The following is a 17,526-nucleotide window of genomic DNA, read 5'->3' on the forward strand; positions in this document are numbered from 1 at the left end:
CGGCCCTGGATTCAGGAGTACCCGAGTTCAAATCCGGCCTCAGACACTTGACACTTACTAGCTGTGTGACCCTGGGCAAGTCACTTAACCCCCATTGCCCCGCAAAAAAAACCCAAAAAACAAAAACCAAACAAAAAAAAATAAAAGTCCTCCACAGTATGGCTCTCACCTACCTTTCCAATCTGAGAAACTGTCCAGTAAGTCTCAGATGTATGTATCCTCATCATTGCCTCAGAGAAGCCCTAACTTGAAGGCACAGCTCACACAAGGCCTTTCCTGCCTCCCAATTGCCAATGAACTCTCCCTCCTGAAATGATTGTGTATTTACTTATGTGTGTATCTCTAAGGCAAGGCTTGGTTTGGGTTTTGTCCAGAATTCTGTTCCCCACCACCACTTAGAATTTAAAGGTACTTAATGTTTGCTGAATTGAACTGAATGCCAGCCTAGTCTGTCCTGCTCCAATCTCTTGTGGGGACTGTCAGGAGTATTTTCCAGTTATTGACAACCCAGTCTTCTTAAAGGGGACTGCTGCCAGCCTCTCATAGCCCCCAACAAAAGCCAACTATTTTACCTACAGTAACAACAACTCATATTTATAAAGTGCTTTTCTCACAACAGCTCTGCAATTGTTACAGATAGGGAAACTGAGACTGGAGAGAAGCCATGACTTGCTGGCAGAGTTCAGTCTTGAAGGGAGGAACAGATGACAGGAATTCGTCTTTCCTTCTGAAGAAGAGAGCCAGAGGCAGAAGTAGCTCATGGCATGGCTTGGCAGTCTTGTGCCAGGCCTGGGTTGACAGCTGGTGCTGCTGGCAGCTCCTCTGGGGCAGCTCAGGTGTACTCACAGAGGTGGCCGCAGCCTGCAGGACATTGTGTGCTGCTCTCCAGCCACTTGAGGATATGCTGGAGATGACCGCCATGGCTGCAGCCCTGGCACCACACAAACAGACCCTTCACGACATGGTGGCACACAGCACAGGTACTGGCACATTGTCGGCATCTGAGGCCAGCAGAACAAGAGTGGGAGGGGGAAAAGTGATCACCAAGGGCCCCAGAAAGCCCTGGGACTCCCATCGCCCTCTTCAGCACAAGGTCAAGGCCCTAGGAGCTCTGATGCCCCTCCTCCCACCTGCCCTCGCCTCGCCCAGCCCAGCCCAGCCCAGCCCGGCCTCTGACCTGTCACAGATCCAGCCCTTGTTGCTCATGGGTCTCTTACAGTTGCTGCAGTTGACATGCAGGGTAGTGGACGCCTGGTTCAGACAGGTGATGGCTCGACAGGTGCTCAGCTTGATCACTTGGTTAGATATGTTCCAGAGCCTGAATCGCTGGAGCAGATCAATGTAGGAGGTGTACCAGTGCTCCTGGGGGAGAGGAGAGGTCAGGCTAACACAGAGGAGGGCCTTGGGCTTTCCACAGCACTGTGCTGTGGCCTGAACTCTCCTGTTCCCTAGACTAGAGAGCACAAGGGGAGGTGTGTGGTAGATGTGGAAAGGACAGGAGAGAACAAAACCTTCCCATAATGAAGAGTGGCAAGTGGCAGATTCCTTGGCAATTAGGTGGTAAAGTATAAAAAGTCTGGGGTTAGAAGTCAGAAGACCTGAACCCCAGGCCCAGATGTCAGTAACTCCATTTGAGCAAGATACTGTTTTTCTGGGCCTTAGTTTCCCCAGCTACTTGGAGGTTATAAGCCCTGCCAACATCATAATCAGATGAAAGAAAGGATGTGAAATTACTTTGTAAACTGCAAAGTACTGGGCACATGCAGTAATGCACCCAGAATTATCCCACTGCAGTAATGTCTGGGATTGTCACGCATGTAATGATTCCATTACTGAGTACTACGGCTAGATTTACTCTAAATAGCAGCCTTGGCAATCTGTCTGAAAACCATCCTGCACCCTAAAGAATTTATGGCTTCCCTAGGGGTTTGGATTGACCCAAACCCCTAGCCAACGTCCTCCTTTTCCCTACTGACCACATCTGATGAATATGTAACCTGGCTATTCCAGCTCTTAAATACCCAACCCAGTATCTGACTTCTCTATTCCTCCCTTCTCCTGTCCCGTCCAAGTTTGGAAGGTTTACACTTATTGAGCAGAGTGGGGAGGACAGGAGGGCACAGTGGAGCACAACTGTGGAAATGAACTCAACTCTGAGAAGATAGAAACCCTTTGTGGCTAGTAACAACTCACATTATATATACAGTGGTTTGAGGTTTATAAAGCACTTTCCCAATGCAATCCCAAAGTAAAGTGACCAGCTCACAGTCACACCTGCTCTGCCACACCAGCCCCCCTAGAACACATGGTCAGTGGGGCACCTGAGTCTGCTCATCAATCTCCTTCCGGATGCGCTCGCCCAACACGATCAGCACAGACACGGCCATTTGTACATCCCCCTGCTCAGCATAGAAACGCAGCATGTCCCGCACCAGCGCACTGAAGAAGTCAGGAGGCAGGCGGCTCTCGTAGAGCGTGTGGGAGATGGAAATAAGCGAGAAGGACTCCACGGGGGTCAGGGACACCGTCTCTGCCTCATTACCACTCACATGGGGTGAGTCGGCCTTGTCTTGCAGGTGGTCAGGACCAGAGGGATTGTCCACGATCTCATGGCGCAGGGGGAAAGCTTCCTGGGGCAGCACGTACTCCGGCTCCTCCGCTGCGGGGAGGGGTAGACACACCATTAGGTTGGGGTTCACTGATACTTCCCACATCAGCAGGCCCCACTCGGGCAATCCCCTTGCTGCCACTTACTGTGGGCATTCTCGTGATCCATCAGGTACAGCTCGTCTTCGTCGCCCTCTACATCGGCCAGGAGGTAGTCAGCAGGAACGTCGCTGCCTTCTGTCTCCTCGTTCTCTATGAAGGGAGGTGGGGGGGTCAGACTCTTACAAGAACTGAGGATGACCATGCTCCCGCTGCCTGTTCTCTCATGTATCATCAGAGAGGGCTTGGAGCCCGTCTTTATCAGGCAAGGGAGAAACAACTGCCAGGAGACCCACAAAGGAGCAGGTGGCAGCAGGCTCCCATGCTCCACCTTACCGTCATTAGTGATGAGGGTGGTAGAAGAATCCAGCAGGATGTTCTCGCTTCGGTTTTCCCCTTTGCTCCGATCCAGTCGGGCCTCATTCCCCATTCCAGAGGCCATGTCCTTCAGGCTGAAGCTTGTTGGAATGGGGGCAAGAGGGGAAAAAGGTGAAGTCCAGACGAGGGAAATGAGCAAAGTAGGTGAAAGGTGCTGCTACCACCAGGTCCCTCCTCAGCACCCCTTCTTCCCTGCCCCTGGATTACCTATTCATAAGTGGAAGGCTGGCGCTGCCCTTCCCAATGCTGTGGTTCAGGTTAGCAGAGGGCATGGTGCCAGGACTGCAGTAAATAATTCTCAGCATGGTCCACGTTTGAGCAACCTACCCCAAAGAGAGAGTAAGCAACAGCCCCTGATCACGCACTGAAGGGCGGGGTGGGAGAAAGAGTCCAGGGAAGAAGTCCGTCCACCTATGTCTCATTCTGGCTAAGCCCCTGAGTCACTAAGTAAACCTCTCCCCTTCCCTGGCAGTAGGTTCCCCATATGTAAAATGAAGGGTCCAGCCCTCCGGGAGCCCTTCTGGAGATGCTGCTGGGCAAAATGGAAGGAAGCCTGGTCTTTTCCTTACATCCCTCGATCCCTCTGATAAAGGGGAACATTCCAGGCACACATTTGAATCCTCTCAGTCTAGGTCCCTCAACTGCCTAACTGGGGAATATAGTGACTGTACAGTTATCAATTCAGCAAGCATTTTTATGTAAGACATTAGGAGTGCCAAGGATAGAGATAAAAAACAAGAGTTCTATTCATTAAGGAGCTGACAGTCTAACTGGGTAAAGGTGGTAGTGGTGGCGGCAGATTAAAATGGGCAGAAATAATGATGATCATCTTTTCAGATTTTCCTAATGTATTGGTTTCTTGATGTTTTGTGGATTCATTTTCTCTTCCTCTTGTTCTTTTAAAAAATATTCTTATATGGAATGGCTCTCTGGAAGCAGGGAGGGAAAGGGATACGGGAAGAAATATAGGTGAGAGAAAAACATAACACATAAAAATTTATAAAAAAAATAACGATGACATGAGGCACACTGTAATAAATGTAAAGACAGACAGATCACATCCATCTCCAGGGAGGGAAGAGAGAGTAAAGAAAGTTTCATGGGCAAGGTCACACAAGAGGTGGTCCTGAAGGGACCATGAGGGAGGGGTAACGTAAGAGAAAGGCTCCCTTACAGGCATGGGAGAAAGCGTGAAGGCGAGCATGGAGGGACACGAATGGTGGCCCACCAAAAGTCCAGTCTGGCTACACATACACTAGTACAGGATGAGGCTATGAAGGTCCAGTTGGATACTGTGGGGGACTCTGAATGGCAAAGGAAGCTGAAAAGCACCCACTTAATCCACCCTGTCCCAGGAAGCTGCCCTATGAACCTGTCCCAGCCTTGAACAAGTCAAGAGATCTCTGAAGACACTGTGAAGATGGCTGATTTGGGGGATCACAAAATGACAGAACTTGAGAGTTGAAAGGGCCCCCAGTGGCTGTCTAGTCCAACTCCTAGTCAGAAAGCCCATCCCCAGCACCACACACTCTGCCTGAGGACCTCTGCTGTGGGAGAGCCCTCTGCGTCCGGAGCACGCCATGCTACTTTTGCCCATGTCAGATTTTTTTTTTTTTTAGTGAGGCAATTGGGGTTAAGTGACTTGCCCAGGGTCACACAGCTAGTAAGTGTTAAGTGTCTGAGGTCGGATTTGAACCCAGGTATTCCCGACTCCAAGGCTGGTGCTCTATCCACTGCGCCACCTAGCTGCCCTACCCATGTCAGATTTTTAGGATATTCTTCTCAACATCCAATCTAAATCTGCCTCTTTGCAACTTTCACCCACTGCTTCTACTTCCAGGAGCAAAACAGAACAAGTTTCTTTCCTTTTCGATAGAACAGTTCTCCAAATAAATGAAGGCAGTGATTGGTGTTGCTATGTCACCAATTCTCCAGGCCAATCCTCCCCCTTGCCTTCAGCCAGTTCCTATGTTGTATGGCCTCTAGGCCCTTCATCATCCTGGCTGCCACTCCTTGAATACTTCGTAGCTTACTGATGTCCTTCCTAAAATTCAGAGTCCCAAACTGAACATGATACACCAGAAGTGGCCAGATAAGCACAGAGGACAATGAGACTGTCACCTTCTTATTCTGGAAACTGGGATTATTTTTAATGCTGCTCAAGATTAAGCTGAGGTTTTTGGCAGCCTTATCACACTGTTTGCTCATATTGAGCTTGTGATCCATTAGACTCCCTACATCTTTTTCTTTTCTTTTTTTTTTTTTTTTGGTCGGGGCAATGAGGGTTAAGTGACTTGCCCAGGGTCACACCGCTAGTAAGTTCCCCAGATCTTTTTCACATAAAACCACTATCCACAACCCCTCTTATACTTATAAAATTGATTTGAACACGTATTAAGATTTTAGATTTATTCCCACTAAATTTAATCTTATTAGACTCAGCTGGATGTTCTAGCCTATCAAAATCCTGCCGGATGTCCAACTCTCTCATCATGTCTTGGCTATCCCTCCCAACTCTGTGCCTGTGAGCTCCTAGGTGTCTAAGCCACACAGGCCTCATGGGCCATGGAGATTCACTTAATCCATCACTTAATCCATCAGGTTTTATTAACTCTCTACTGTGTGCTTGGCTCTGTGCTTATGGAAAAGAGAAGACAAATCATACATGAACCTCCAGCTCATGCCATTTCTCTCATGAATTCTTCCCAATCTCCCCTCCATCCCCCAATGGCTACTACTTCACACCACACTTTGCCTTTGACTCTCTTACGTACTTATGGTTTCATATCAGACTTGTTGGTGGGCACTTTTTTTGGTCTAACACCACATCTTATCCCTAAGTGGTAATAAGCAGGTAGTGAACTGGATCCTCACCCCTGAAACACTTACAGTCTAGCTAGAGAGATAAAACTCACCCACTAGTAAGTACCAGAGGATAGGAAGTGATTACATCATAATGATTCTATGTTTGAGATATTAAGGTTTGGAGGAGTCTGGAAGGAAGCAAGGTCACCGGGGTCTGAAGTGATCAGGGGATGTTTCCTAGAAGAGGTGGGCCATGAGCCTTCTGCTGAACAAGGGCTCCAAAACAGCCCAGGAGAGCAGGGCCTCTCTTCCTTATTTATTCTATCTCAGTGAATTTCACACTCAGTCACTTCAAGAAGCTATGATTTCCTCCATGTGGAACTTCCTCTACTGACAGAGATCTGGTAGAGGACCTTTAAGCGCTATCTATTATCCTGCAAGTCCACAGGGCAGGCAGGGATGGGGGCTGGTATGCAAAGCCCAGCTACCTCGATGGGCTCTGCTCGCACTTTCCATACCCTGTCTCAGCGATGACAAGGGCATTTCCATATCTAGGTGGGCATCAGGGGACTCTGGAAGAGGACACCGTACATTATAGGTATTGAAAAAAGCCTCATTTGCCTACACCTCCCACCTGAGCCCAAAGATGAACCACCTCATTTGGGAACTTCTGCTGTTCCAAGACGCCATCCCCTCTAAGACTTTTCATGACCCTACTCTCTGTGCTCCTTCTCCATGCATCACCACTGCCCCTCAGTCTCCTTTGCTGAATCTCCATTCACTGGGGGTGCCCCCAGTGCTCTGTCCTGGGCCTTCCTCTCTTCTCTCTATGCTGCCTCCCTTAGGATCTCAGCAGTTCCCACGGGTCCAAATGTCACCCCACTGATAAACATATCTGGCCCTAGCCTCTTTCCTGAGCTCGACTTCGCTCAGCATTTTGAAAGGGATGTCCCATAAGCATCTCAAACTCAACTGTACCAAACAGAATTTAGCATCTTTACTGCTCCCCGCCCCCTGCCCCCAACCCTCCTCTCAACTTCTCTATTGCTGTGGAGGGCACCAGCAAGCTTCATCAGCCAGGCTGCAGCCTCATTGTCATCTTTGCCTCGTCATTCTCACTCACCTCACATATTCACTCAGTTCCTAAATGTTATCATTTCTACTGTGACATTGACAATAACATTAGTGACTCCGTTTTGCCTTTATCCAACATTCCATGAAGCTGAGTTTCATCTGTAAGTCATCTGCTTTTGGGTAAGACACAAGATTACTCCCAATTTAAGGAATGTCACAAAACTACCTCTCTCCCTCTCGCCTCCCCATGCCCTCCACCAATAAGAAACCAAAGGTCTCAATCCCTATAATCCCACTTTTCTTGTTTTTTAATCCTTCCAAATTGTATATTAGCTTGGTAGAAGCCAAGGTTCTGGGTCCTCGGCTACCTAGAACTTTGCTAAATACCTCATTTGTCTGGATGTCACTATTCAGTTTCTTTATTTCACCATAACACTGTCTCTATAGTATGTTTACGTGCCCTTTTCTCTACTCACTTTGCCACTGCCCTAGATCAGGCTCCCATCTCCTCTCACATAGACTAGTGAAAGAGCCTCCTTGCCTCATTTCTCCCCACTCCAACCCAAAGCCCAAGTCTGACCATGTCACCTTCCTCCTAACTACACTCCAATGGCTTCCCACTGCCCCCAGGACCAAACAGAAAGTCCTTTTGTTTGGTATTTAAAGTTTTTCCTAAACCGGGCCCTATTCTATTTTTCCAGTCTTGTTAGCCTTCACTCTACCCAGTGTGCTCTATGATTCGGCCAAACTGGCCTCCTCATTACTCTGCACGTGTGCTGTTCCCGCTCTCAGCTCTTCACCTTTGCACTGGCTGTCCCTGTGCCTGCAGTGCTGTCCCTCCTCGCCACCACCTCTGAGGATCCCAGGGCCACTTTCTATAGAAGGTATTTCCTGGGGGGCAGCTAGATGGCGCAGTGGTTAAAGCACCGGCCCTGGATTCAGGAGTCCCTGAGTTCGGATTCTGCCTCAGACACTTGACACTTACTAGCTGTGTGACCCTGGGCAAGTCACTTAACCCCCATTGCCTGGCGCCCCCAGTGCTAGAAACCTTCCACCTACTCTGTATTTGCCTTGCTTTATGTCCCCAGAGCTTAGTGAATTGCCTGGCCCATAGGAAACACTTGTTAACTATCTGGTGATTACTAGAAGTTGTGCCCAGTACTGTGTGAGTGTCTCCCATTGCCCAGTGGCTGCCCCAGTATACTGAACGAAGGCTGACTGTGTGCACAGCCCCATGGCCCCCCACAAAAGGGGCCCGGAGCTAACTGTTCCCACCAGCATTTGAACTCACCTGGTTTCGGCTCAGCTCCTTGGCAACCTTGGCATTGTGATCACAGAGCTCAGCCAAGGACCTGCCAGCCAGAGCATAGCGCCGGGCTGTGTCTACAAACCAGCCCATGCTGCTGCTATCTGGCTCTGTCTCAAAGACACTTAGAGCACTGGATGACACCGACTCAAACTGCTCTGTGGGATCCAGCTTGCGCTTGAAGAAGATGGGGTGGCGCCGGTCACCTGGGTAAGGCTTGCGGTTTGAGTCAGCTGTCACCAAGCTCTCCTTGGCTGCAAATGCCAGGTCCCCAAATAGCCCGTAGCACAGGCCTTCAGGGTTGGCCCGCTCGATGGGCTGGCTTGCATCTTTGAAAATGTGCTGATAGAGGGTACTGTCCTTGGAGCCTGACAACAGGAAGTAGGGGTCATGAAGGTGGCGCCACACAATGCCGGTTGTGACGTCTCGATGCTCTTCAAACATGGCAGAGGGAATATAGGGCCGTCGCACATCCCACACATAGATATTGTGGTCCACCATCATCGAACAGGTAGCCAGATGGTGCTTGCATTCTGGCCTCCACTTGACACGAGCCACTGAGGCAATGCTCTGCACACAGTAGATTTCTTTGGCCCTGTTTGTATTCATGTCCCACACTTTTACCATCTTGTCCCGTCCCCCTGTGGCCAACCAGCCCCTGTGAATGGAAGGAGGTGTGGGAATGGAAGGCTTCTCTCACCCTTTGAGAATACTCCCATATTTATGTTCTTTTTACTCTACTGCAGCTCTCCCTCCCCATACAAGGCTCTAGTACAACCACCTTCCTCTTTCCCTTTCTTGATATAGCTAAGGTCAAAGAATGAGGCTGGGGCTCAGGCCTGGTGGCCATCTGTCCCAGGCCTTGGAGCCCTGTTGCTGCCTCTGCAGACACCTGAGGAGAATGGCAGGGGGAAAGGCAGGAAGGCAGATAAACCAGAAAGAGCACTTTAATTATCACCTTGCCCCAGACTGAGGACTTTCCAATAGTCCTCTGAGCCAGTGGCCCACATGTCCATATAGTGGCGAAGCTCTGGCTTATTCTCTTTCTAGATCTCACCTCTCAACAAGGGCTGCACAGCTGGTACCTGAGGGGCCACTATGGCATAGTAGAAACAACACCAAAGTAGAGGTCAGGTACTGCTGTCTACTGCTTGCAACACAACTTAAAGACTGCAGCTTCAGGCAGTAAATTTCTTTTTCTTTTTTTTTTTTTGTTGTTGTTTGTTTTTTTTAATGAGGCAATTGGGGTTAAGTGACTTGCCCAGGGTCACACAGCTAGTAAGTGTTAAGTGTCTGAGGCCGGATTTGAACTCAGGTTCCCCCGACTCCAGGTCTGGTGCTCTATCCACTGCGCCACCTAGCTGCCCCAAATTTCTTTTTCTTTACAACTTAATCCTCCATTAATAAAATGGGGATAAGAACCCGACTCTCAGTTACTGGGCTAAATCAAATGAGAGAAAGGACACGAAAGTGCTTTATAAAGCACCCAACAAAGGAGGAGGTGCACAATGTAGTGGGGAAAACACTGGCTTCAGAATCAATGGTCCCAAATTCTAATCACACACACAAAGTAGGATGTCGGACCAGTCCCTGCCTTTCTCCTCAGGCTGCACTATATAACCCCCTCACCCTCCAACAGGTTGTTCTGGCCTCTGCCCTGAGAAACCCCCAGGATGCCTCGTCTGCCCTTAACGCCATACCTGTCTTCAGGGTGCCAGTCACAGCAGAAGACAGGGCCATTGTGAGCAGTGAACATCCTTTCATACCGGTCTGGCCTCCGGATATCCCAGAGCTGCACATTGCCATTCTCAAAGGTGGCAGCAAAGGTAAAGTAGTCACGGATACTGAACTGGACATCACGTACACTCTCTGACTGACCTGGCAGGAGGTAAGAAGGGGGAAAAGAGGCAGCACTAGTAAAAGCAGCTCAACCACTAATGTGACCTAGGCAATTCCCCAACTTTACCATCCAGTGTGAGTTTTTCTCTCCTGTGCCCTTCCTTTCCTTATTTCCCAACACCCAAAAGATAGAGAGTGTAGTTTTTCCCTCAGTCTGAGGGGTGGAAGATGGGGAAGGCAGTATGATATGGAGGGTGAGAGTCATATCTGTGCTGAGTCTTCTTTAGGCCCATAGGTGTGGAATGGAGGGGGGTGGTCCCCCCTTAACTTTAAAGGTAACAGGCATGGCAGATTTAAGGAGCCCCACCTCATTAGGGGATGAGGCCCATAAAGACTCAGGAATGTCCGAGGGAATTTTGGATACCTCCCCTAAAGCTCTAACTAGAGATCAGAGGCTTCTTCCACTTACTAGTCTGGGAGATAAATAAGGGAAAGGTTAAAAGGGGAGGTTAATACTCTAGTATCCAATTTTAAATCTCACATAGGGTAGATTTGGATGAGACAGAGAAGATAGGAACCTAATAGCCCAAACTGAGGCAGGTCTCCTGGAGAGGCTGGGTACATGTGCTGGTCCCTCTGGGGAACTGGCCTTAGACCAGACCCTAGTCCCAGGGTGACCTTCCAGCAGCTCTATCCACAATATTCAATAGATGCCATGAGGTTGGGAGCAAGGAGACCATAGGAACTATATAAACCAGACTCTCCCAAAGGGTCCCTTCTAAATCCAAGCTATCAACAGCTATATTAAAAAAAAAAAAAAGCTTCAAATCACTCATTGAAATGCAAGGTAAAGTAACTCTGAAATTCAACCTCTCATCCATCAGATGGAAAAGATGACAGAAAAGGGAACATAACAAATGAATGAAAACAGGAACATTAATGCATTGTTGGTCGAGCTGTGAATTAGTCCAGGCATTCTAGAAAGCAATTTGGAACTATGCTCAAAACGTCACTAAATTCCACATACTCTTTTATCCAGGGATATAACTAGTAAGATTAAACCTTAGAGGGGGAAGCTAGATGGCGCAGTGGTTAAAGCACTGGCCCTGGATTCAGGAGGACCTGAGTTCAAATCCAGATTCAGACACTTGACACTTACTAGCTGTGTGACCCTGGGCAAGTCACTTAACCCCCATTGCCCCACCAAAAAAAAAAAAAAAAAAGATTAAACCTTAGAAAAATCAAAGAGGAAAGGAACCTATACGTACAAAAATATTTATAGCACCTGCAATGGCAATGAACTATAAACTAAGGAGATACTACTTGTCAACTGGGGGAATGGCTAAATGGAATACTATCTTGCCATACAAAATAACGAAAAGAATGGTTTCAGTGAAACCAGCTAAGAACTGTATGAACTAATGCAGAGTGAAGTGTGAAGAACCAGGAAAAGTTTATACACAAACATAAAGACAAAGAATTTTGAAGAACTTAAGATCTCTGTTCAATGCAATGACCAACCACAATTCCAGAGAAATGATGATGAAGCATTTTACCCACCTGACACAGGTGATAGACTCAAGATGCAGAATGAGACAAATATTTTTGGACACAGCCAATGTAGAAATTTGTTTTGCTTACCTAAGCATATTTGTTATGGGGATCTCCCCTGGGGGGAGGAGAAAATAGAAATGCTTGTTAATTAAAAAAAAAAGTACACTAAAAAAGGGCCTCTTCCTTCCACTAAGATAAGGCAGTCCCATCTTGACACCAGTTTTCTCCCCCTGCCCCCAGCCCAAGATCTCCTATTTGCTTTCCCTTCAGCTAAAAATTCAAACCATGACCCCAAAGTTAACAGCTACTCCAATAATCCAGATCCTTTTTTTTTTTGGCAGTGCAATGAGGGTTAAGTGACTTGCTCAGGGTTACACAGCTAATAAGTGTCAAGTGTTTGAGGCTGGATTTGAACTCAGGTCCTCCTGTGCCACCTAGCTGCCCCAACAGATCCTTTTTGAAGAAGCATTTAAAGTCTGACCCACTTATGATCTCCAAGTGTTTTCTGAGACAGGAGGAAAGGAGTAGGGTTCTGATTCCCACCCTAGAGAAGAAGGTTGGGGGCGGGGCAGGGGCAGCAAACAGGTTCCAAAAAAATGTCAGCCCAGGTCAGGAGCTAGAGAATAGCCTGGTCTCCAAATATTCAACATTCAAACTCTCCTCTCCAGGCAGAATGGAGAATAAGTATATCTGTTACGACGACAGGCCCAAGAATCTTTACCATCTGGCACCTGAACAGAGTCACGGGGTGGTATCTATGCTACCTTTTGAGAATCTTCATCCCAGCACAAACATTTAAAACATTCTTTTTCTTAGGGAAGTTCTGCCTGTTACAGTCATTGTCCCCAATACCACTTACTTCAGTTCTTTACAGAGAGTAAAATTCAGTATCATGTAGTTTCCCCCTGGCCCTTCAGAGTTCAGTTATGGAAGGATGGAGGTCCTGGCTACATAAGGCATTATTACCGCTGAGGGACACATACCAAGAACAATGCCAGAGAGAAGAGGTTCCAGAGGAATGCTACTTTCGTTTATGCTGGACCTGCCTGTACCTAGTCTTGGATACACAGAATCAAATGGCTATGGCCCTTCAATTTCAATGTGCACTTTCCAAGGACAGGGCTATCCTCTACTGTCTCTTACAATGTGATTGTGAAGCTACCTCAACAGACCTGAGAGTCTAAAGCCTCAAATCTGCCACTGATCAGCACTGGGATCCTGAACAAATCTCTGTCCTTCAGAGTCTCATCTATAGAATGGCCATAATACCATCTTTGAAGATTGTTGTGAGAAAAGCACTTTATAAACTGTAAAGTCATATGTAAATGTGAGTTATTATTAATATTATTATTACAGTCAATAAAACTACTTACCTAATCAAGTAGGTTAGGATCAAATACAAGTGTATGGGAAAGCCCTTCATAAATGGAAAAGTACTATATAAATGAAAGCTTTATTATGAACTGACATTTAAATAGCACTTTAAATTTTACTATGTACTCCACAAACATTATAATGTGTGGTCCTCTACCAAGCCTGTGAGCAAGTAGGACAAGTATTATTATCCCTGTTTTCCAGATGAGGAAAGGAGGCTCAGAGAGATTAAGTGACTTACCCAGGTACACAGAGCTTCAAAGTGTCAGAGGCAAGATTTGAATGTAGGTCTTCCTAATTCCACATCTAGCACTGTTTCTACATCACCTCCCTTTTGGGTGGGTTATAAAAAAACATAACACAGTCATAGTCCCTTCCCTCAAGAATATTACAGTCTGATGGGATATACAAGATTTATAATACACGGAAAAGAAAAGTACATGATCAAACCTCATGGGCTTAGTAAGTAGCAGACTGTACCATGGGATGGAAAGATAACTGTGGGCTGGAGGTGGTCAGGACCTGAGGCTAGGTTTTATTTTGGTTTTGTTTTTTGTGAGGCAATTGGGGTTAAGTGACTTGCCCAGGGTCACACAGCTAGTAAGTGTCTGAGGTCGGATTTGAACTCAGGTCCTCCTGAACCCAGGGCCAGTGCTCTATCCACTTTGCCACCTAGCTGCCCCCTGAGGCTAGGTTTTAAAAGAAGCATTCAGTTAAGTGGATAAAAAGGGACTTAGTCAACACTAGGTAAATTCATCAACCTGTGGGTCCATGCCTTCCTTCGCTCCTCTCTTACCTCTTAACTGTTCACATCCTGCCTAGCCTTCAAGAAGCAGCTCAAATGCTATCTTCTATGAGAAGTCTTCCCTGTTCTACTCATTTAGAAGTGATCATTCTCTCTTTTTATCTCATAGCATTCATATACTTTTTCAGTCCTTCAAAAGTTGCTGAGGGAGTTAGGTGGCGCAGTGGATAAAGCACCAGTCCTGGATTCAGGAGGACCTGAGTTCAAATCCAGCCTCAGACACCTGACACTTATTAGCTGTGCGATCCTTGGCCCCATAAAAAAAAAGTTGCTGTTAAAAAACACTCAAACTCTCTGGGTGATGGCCCTCTTTTGCATTAAACTGGACTTTAGTTAATAGAGTCCATTGTTGGAACTGTACTCATACTCTAGCAGAGCCTCTAAGATGCCAGGGTTGATAGGGCAACCTGGTCTAAGTGAAAAAACACTGGACTGAGGAGTACTGATGCTGGTGAGACACTAACTGGTTAGGTAACCTTGGGTAAGTTATTTGACCTCTCTGTGCCTCAGTCATCTGTCAAACACTACCTCAAACATAATACTTATACCACCTTGTGGGATGACTGTGAGGAAAGGGGTTGGTAAATATTAAAGTACAAATGTAAGGGTTTTTATTATAAGGCACTACTGTAGAATTTTAGTGTGTGGGGAGGGGGTGCATTTGTTGCATTCTAATTTGAATCTCATGTATCAGAATATATTTTAACCTCCCTGCTCCTCAGATCATAAGACTCCTGAAAGCAGGTAGTGTCCCCTTTTATATGTCTCTGGGTGCCTAGCAATTTCTCTATAGAGTTAAGTACTGGATAAATGACTGAAGGAAACAGGGAAAGGAAGGGAAGATCATTGGTTAGCTGATCACAGAACTCCTGATCTGAACAGCCGGCAATGGGAGAGCCCCATCTTACAGAGGCAGAATCTGGAGCCAGAAAAAGTTGTGAGAACTTGCCCCACATTAACCACACGAGTAAGGATGTTCAGAGCTGGGGAAGGAGGGATGCGAAGAGAGCTGCCCATACCCCCACGGGAGGGCTTCCAGGACGATAAAAGGGGGAATGCGGAGGCCCCGGAAGGCGCTGGGCTCGGAGCCCTCACCGGAGAAAGTGCTGACCGAGTCCTTCTTGCGGAGGTCAAAGCACTTCATGTAGCCGTCCTGGGAGCCACTGAGCAGCATGTAGGCCTCGGTGGGGTGGAAGCACACCTTGTTGACCGTGCGCTTGTGCTCGGTGAACAGCTGGTCCTGCTTGTTGCGGGAGGGCTTGCCCAGATTCCAGGTCACTACTACGCCGTTGGTGGCCGCCGTGGCCAGCAGGTTCTCGTCCATCTGGTGCCACACGACGTCGGCACAGCTGAAGTTCAGGGAGGGCTTGCGGCCCACGCGCAGGTTCAGTTTCTCCACAAACTGCTCCTCCTCGATGGCGTAGATCTTGAAGATGTTGCGGCCGGCCACCACCACCTGAGCCGCATCGCGACACACGCTAATGGCGTTGGCTGGGGCATCCAGGTGGCAGTACATGGTGCGGCCCGTCAGGGTATTGCCCCCCAGGGCCGTGGTGACCCGGGCCATTTTCTCCATGGGTACTACGGTTCCTCACTGGCTCCCCTCGCCCAAAGTCCAAGGCACAACCCCGCTGGGGTGGTAGACGGCTTCAGATGGGTCCCCGGGACATCAGCCCTCGACCTGGGTCAGTCACGTCCTAGGTCCGGGCTGCCAGGACCCCTCCGGGGTCATGGGTGGGGGAGGAGCGGGTGGAGGAGACCAGTCTCCTTCTACGCCCAGGGCGGATGTTCACAGCACCGTGGTGCGGCAGGTAGAGTTTGAACAAAGGGGCAAACTCAATGCGCGGAGGCGGCTGGGGCTGGGGCTGGGGCTGGGGCAGGGGCAGGGTCCGGGGAATGCTGCTCTTCTCCGGGCACGAAGGCCTCTGAAAGAGAGGGGGGAAAGAGAACAGGGCCCCGGGCTGAGGGCTGTGCGCACGAAGCAGGACCCAGACCCAGAGGGAAGACGCCGTGGGCAGAGCGAGAGAGACGCCCCCGAGGACAGGGGACAGGAAACGCCCGGGGACGGACAGCAAGGGAGGAGAGGGAAGCGGAGGGGACTCCGGCCCGACCCCAACCCTCCGTCCGGAACCCCTCACTCACCGAAACAGCTCCGCCCGCCGGCCGTGCCACAACGGAAATGACGCGACCCCAGCGACCGACAAGACACCGGAAATAGTCCATCTCCAAGGAGCGGCCGTCGCGGCCACCACGGCCCGGTGACTAACGTTCCGCCCTGGGGAGGCGCTGCTAGGCCGGAGGCGGAGATACCGCGGGGGAGGATGGGGAGGAGAGCCCGCAGTCCAGCCCCGCCCCATCCAGAGGGCTCTTTGGAGCCAGACTTAATTTTTTCCTTTGGACCGTTATCGAACTGCCCCTCCCTGGGCCTCAGTTTCCCTTCCGTACAAAAGCTTTCTCCCTGAGGCCCTTTCCACTTCCAACATCCGGGCTTTTATGTTCTAAGGGTCATTTCTGGCTCTGACAGTCTCTGCTGTATGTTCCCAGGCTCTTCCCAGCTCTCCCTTAAGATCCCTCCAGACTCTAACGTCATCCTATGTCCCCAAAGGGTCCTTTGTAGTGGTCACAGAGCCCTGTTGCGTTCCAGGTCTTTTAATAAATGCTAGTATAAAGATCAGCCGCCCAAATAAAAGATGAAATACAGATAGATTAGCATGAAAGGACCTGAAAGCTTCCTATACATGAGTCAGCAGTGTGACACGGCGGCCTAATGTGAGCCTAGTAACAGCAACAAGACAAAAGAAGGGCAGACGAGCAGAAGGCAATGCGGTCCCCCCTAGGTAGTATGGGAGTGTCCTCGTGTGGCTCAGAATCGAGGCAGAATAGACATCTTTCACCTCTTCTCCCACCCACCCTTCTCCAAGGTCAGGAGGGGAAGAAGGAGATTGAGGCTGGGAGCTTGGCCTCTCTGCTTTCCTCAGAAAGGGGTGTCCCAGGTTAGAATTATATCTACCTGTTCTCTTAAATATCATGAATCTAGAAGATAAGGATTCTCTGGTTCAAGTTAAGGTCTGATTGCTTTTCCTTTAGTCGGGGAAGCAGCAGGACCCCAAGCTTTGTATGGAAGGCTTGACCCCTTTCCCACCACAAATCAGTTCCACAATGAACACACATAGCAATTAACAAAAAAAAAGCCATTCAATTCTATAGCCAATCAGAAGTCAGAAAAAGTATAGTCAGAGCAATACAGAGTGAAGGAGTTCTTCCTTGGGAGTGAGATAACTCAGCTCAACTAAGAGTATCCTGGATCTTATTTGAAGGAAAGTTACCCGAAGTCTTTAGTACAGCAGGCCAGAGAGAGAGATATATAATAGAGACTGTTAGTTCCACTCATGTCAACTTCTTCCTAGAGTTTTTGTTTTGTTTTGTTTTTCTGCCAGCAAACTGAAGTGAGGTGGGTCTTGTTCATCTTCTCTCTCTAAGCTGGAAGCCCAAAGATACCTGAAAAGACTCTCAAGCTTGAAGAGAACAAACCTCTCCTCTGTCCCACTCTCCATAACTATGCCCTGCCCCTCATAGAGGGACAGGACATTGATCTCTACCAATGAGGAGAGAGTCCCATAACAGTGGGTTACTGTATAGTGGCAAGAGAGTTAGATTTGGAATTGGAAGGCTTGCATTTAGAACC

The 17,526-nt window shown here is 48.5% G+C and overlaps 1 protein-coding gene across 1 annotated transcript; it reads right to left on the reverse strand.

Annotated features, from left to right (window-relative positions):
- Positions 1-573: 573 nt before the first annotated feature.
- WDR24 (WD repeat domain 24) lies at positions 574-15,998 on the reverse strand. Its single transcript, XM_043979495.1, has 10 exons — positions 15,984-15,998; positions 14,937-15,766; positions 9,970-10,147; positions 8,255-8,927; positions 3,292-3,407; positions 3,043-3,164; positions 2,755-2,859; positions 2,322-2,659; positions 1,178-1,362; positions 574-1,001 (listed from the first exon to the last, which is right to left on the reverse strand). The coding sequence occupies exons 2-10, from the start codon at positions 15,415-15,417 to the stop codon at positions 833-835; spliced, it is 2,367 nt and encodes a 788-aa protein (XP_043835430.1). The 5' UTR covers positions 15,418-15,766; positions 15,984-15,998; the 3' UTR covers positions 574-832.
- Between the last annotated feature and the right edge of the window lie 1,528 nt (positions 15,999-17,526).

The sequence above is a fragment of the Dromiciops gliroides genome, chromosome 1, assembly GCF_019393635.1.
Source record: "Dromiciops gliroides isolate mDroGli1 chromosome 1, mDroGli1.pri, whole genome shotgun sequence".
Lineage (NCBI taxonomy): Eukaryota > Metazoa > Chordata > Mammalia > Microbiotheria > Microbiotheriidae > Dromiciops > Dromiciops gliroides.